The sequence below is a fragment of the Corvus brachyrhynchos genome, unplaced genomic scaffold (assembly GCF_000691975.1).
Source record: "Corvus brachyrhynchos isolate BGI_N302 unplaced genomic scaffold, ASM69197v1 scaffold1994, whole genome shotgun sequence".
In the NCBI taxonomy this organism is placed as follows: Eukaryota; Metazoa; Chordata; class Aves; order Passeriformes; family Corvidae; genus Corvus; species Corvus brachyrhynchos.
Genome location: NW_008237490.1, coordinates 27,248 through 28,785, shown reverse-complemented (window position 1 = coordinate 28,785; position 1,538 = coordinate 27,248). Strand labels below are relative to the sequence as shown.

General features: G+C 64.4%; 1 protein-coding gene across 1 annotated transcript in view; it reads right to left on the bottom strand.

The window, feature by feature from the left end:
• LOC103613762 (DNA (cytosine-5)-methyltransferase 1) overlaps positions 1-1,538 on the bottom strand; it is a gene marked incomplete at its 3' end in the record, with an annotated part of 30,045 nt that overhangs the window by 12,433 nt on the left and 16,074 nt on the right. The window contains exons 16-20 of the mRNA XM_017731558.1: positions 1,256-1,403; positions 818-933; positions 501-702; positions 289-425; positions 23-196 (exon numbers count right to left, since the gene is read on the bottom strand). Coding sequence (XP_017587047.1) covers positions 23-196; positions 289-425; positions 501-702; positions 818-933; positions 1,256-1,403 — 777 coding nt within the window. The remainder of the gene's footprint in view (positions 1-22; positions 197-288; positions 426-500; positions 703-817; positions 934-1,255; positions 1,404-1,538) is intronic.

The following is a 1,538-nucleotide window of genomic DNA, read 5'->3' as shown; positions in this document are numbered from 1 at the left end:
AAGAGGCGATCCCCGCGCCCACCTGAAGGAGAAGGCGTCCGGCAGCAGGTAGACGCCGTCCCCGACCCGGTACTGGACCCCGTTCTTGGTGGCCACGGCGTAGAACATCTTCCCGTCCCCTTCCTCCAGGGGCTCGGCCACCTTGGGGATCTCCTTGTGCCTCACCTCGTCCAGGCGCGCGCAGCTCATGCAGAACCTGCGGGAACGCCACGGAATTCTCCCCAAAAATCCACTCGGGGCCGGGAGACGCCAAAATTCCTCTTTTTTTCCCTCCCCACCAAAACTGACTTGTACTTGTTGTCCTCGCTGGGCTGCGTGCTGGGCGGGCTCTCGAAGCGCGCGTACTCCTGGTCGTACCACATCTGGTAGAAATACGTCCTCCCGTCATCCTCCACCATCTTGATCTCCATGTCCAGCCCGCCCTGCTGGGAGAAAACACCGGGATCGCCGGGATCGGCCCTGCTCCCGGCACGGGCCGGACCCCGCGGGGCTGTCCCCACCTCCATGGACCAGTTGTCCGAGGGCGCCTTGTAGATGACGTTGACCTTGCCGTGGATGTAGGACAGCTGCATGTCCTCACACTCGTCCACCAGGAACAGCTCCAGGGGGTCCGAGGTGGCCCCCAGGACCGTGTCCGAGCCGGGGCAGAACCAGTGGGCGTGGAACATCTGGCCACTGCTGTCCTCCCACATGGCCGTCACCCTGAGGAGCACGGGGCCGTGAGGGGACGTCCCCGTGTCCCCACCCCATGGGAACAGGGAGAACCCACCTGGCCAAGCAGAGGGGCTGGGGGGGGATGTCCCCAGGGAGAACCCACCTGGCCAGGTAGAGGGGCTTGGTGGGGTCGTCGGGGCTCACGGACACGCAGTCGCCCACCTCCAGGGTCTCGGAGTCGATGCAGACGCGTTGGTAATAATCCTTCTTGCCATCGCTCTGCCGGGGGCATGGGGACGGTTACAGACACCGGCCTCACCTGGATGGAGGCCCTCACCCTCACCTGGATGGGTTCCTCCATTCTGGCCTCACCTGGATGGGTTCCTCCATCCATGAGATCCAACTCTGGTCTCACCTGGATGGGTTCCTCCATCCATGAGATCCAACTCTGGTCTCACCTGGATGGGTTCCCCCACCTGGATGGGTTCCTCCATCCACGAGATCCAACTCTGGTCTCACCTGGATGGGTCCCCTCACCTGGATGGGTTCCCCCATTCTGGCCTCACCTGGATGGGTCCCCTCCCCTTTCCAGCTCCCTCACCTTGATGGGCTCCCCAACCCAGGAGATCCGACTCTTGTTCTGCTTCTTCTTGCGGCCCTGGAGCATCTTCTTGGGCGAGGGCATCTCGGGGATGTTGTCATCGACCTCCTCGTCCTCGTCCGCCTCCCGCACCGCCAGGTTGGGACACCTGGGCAGCGGGGCCGTCACCGGGGCCGTCACCGGGAGGTGCAGGGGACGGGGACACGGGGTTGGGGATGAGGACAGAGGGGTTTGGGGACAGGGACAGCGGGGTTCGGGGACAGCGGGGTTGGGGATGGGGACA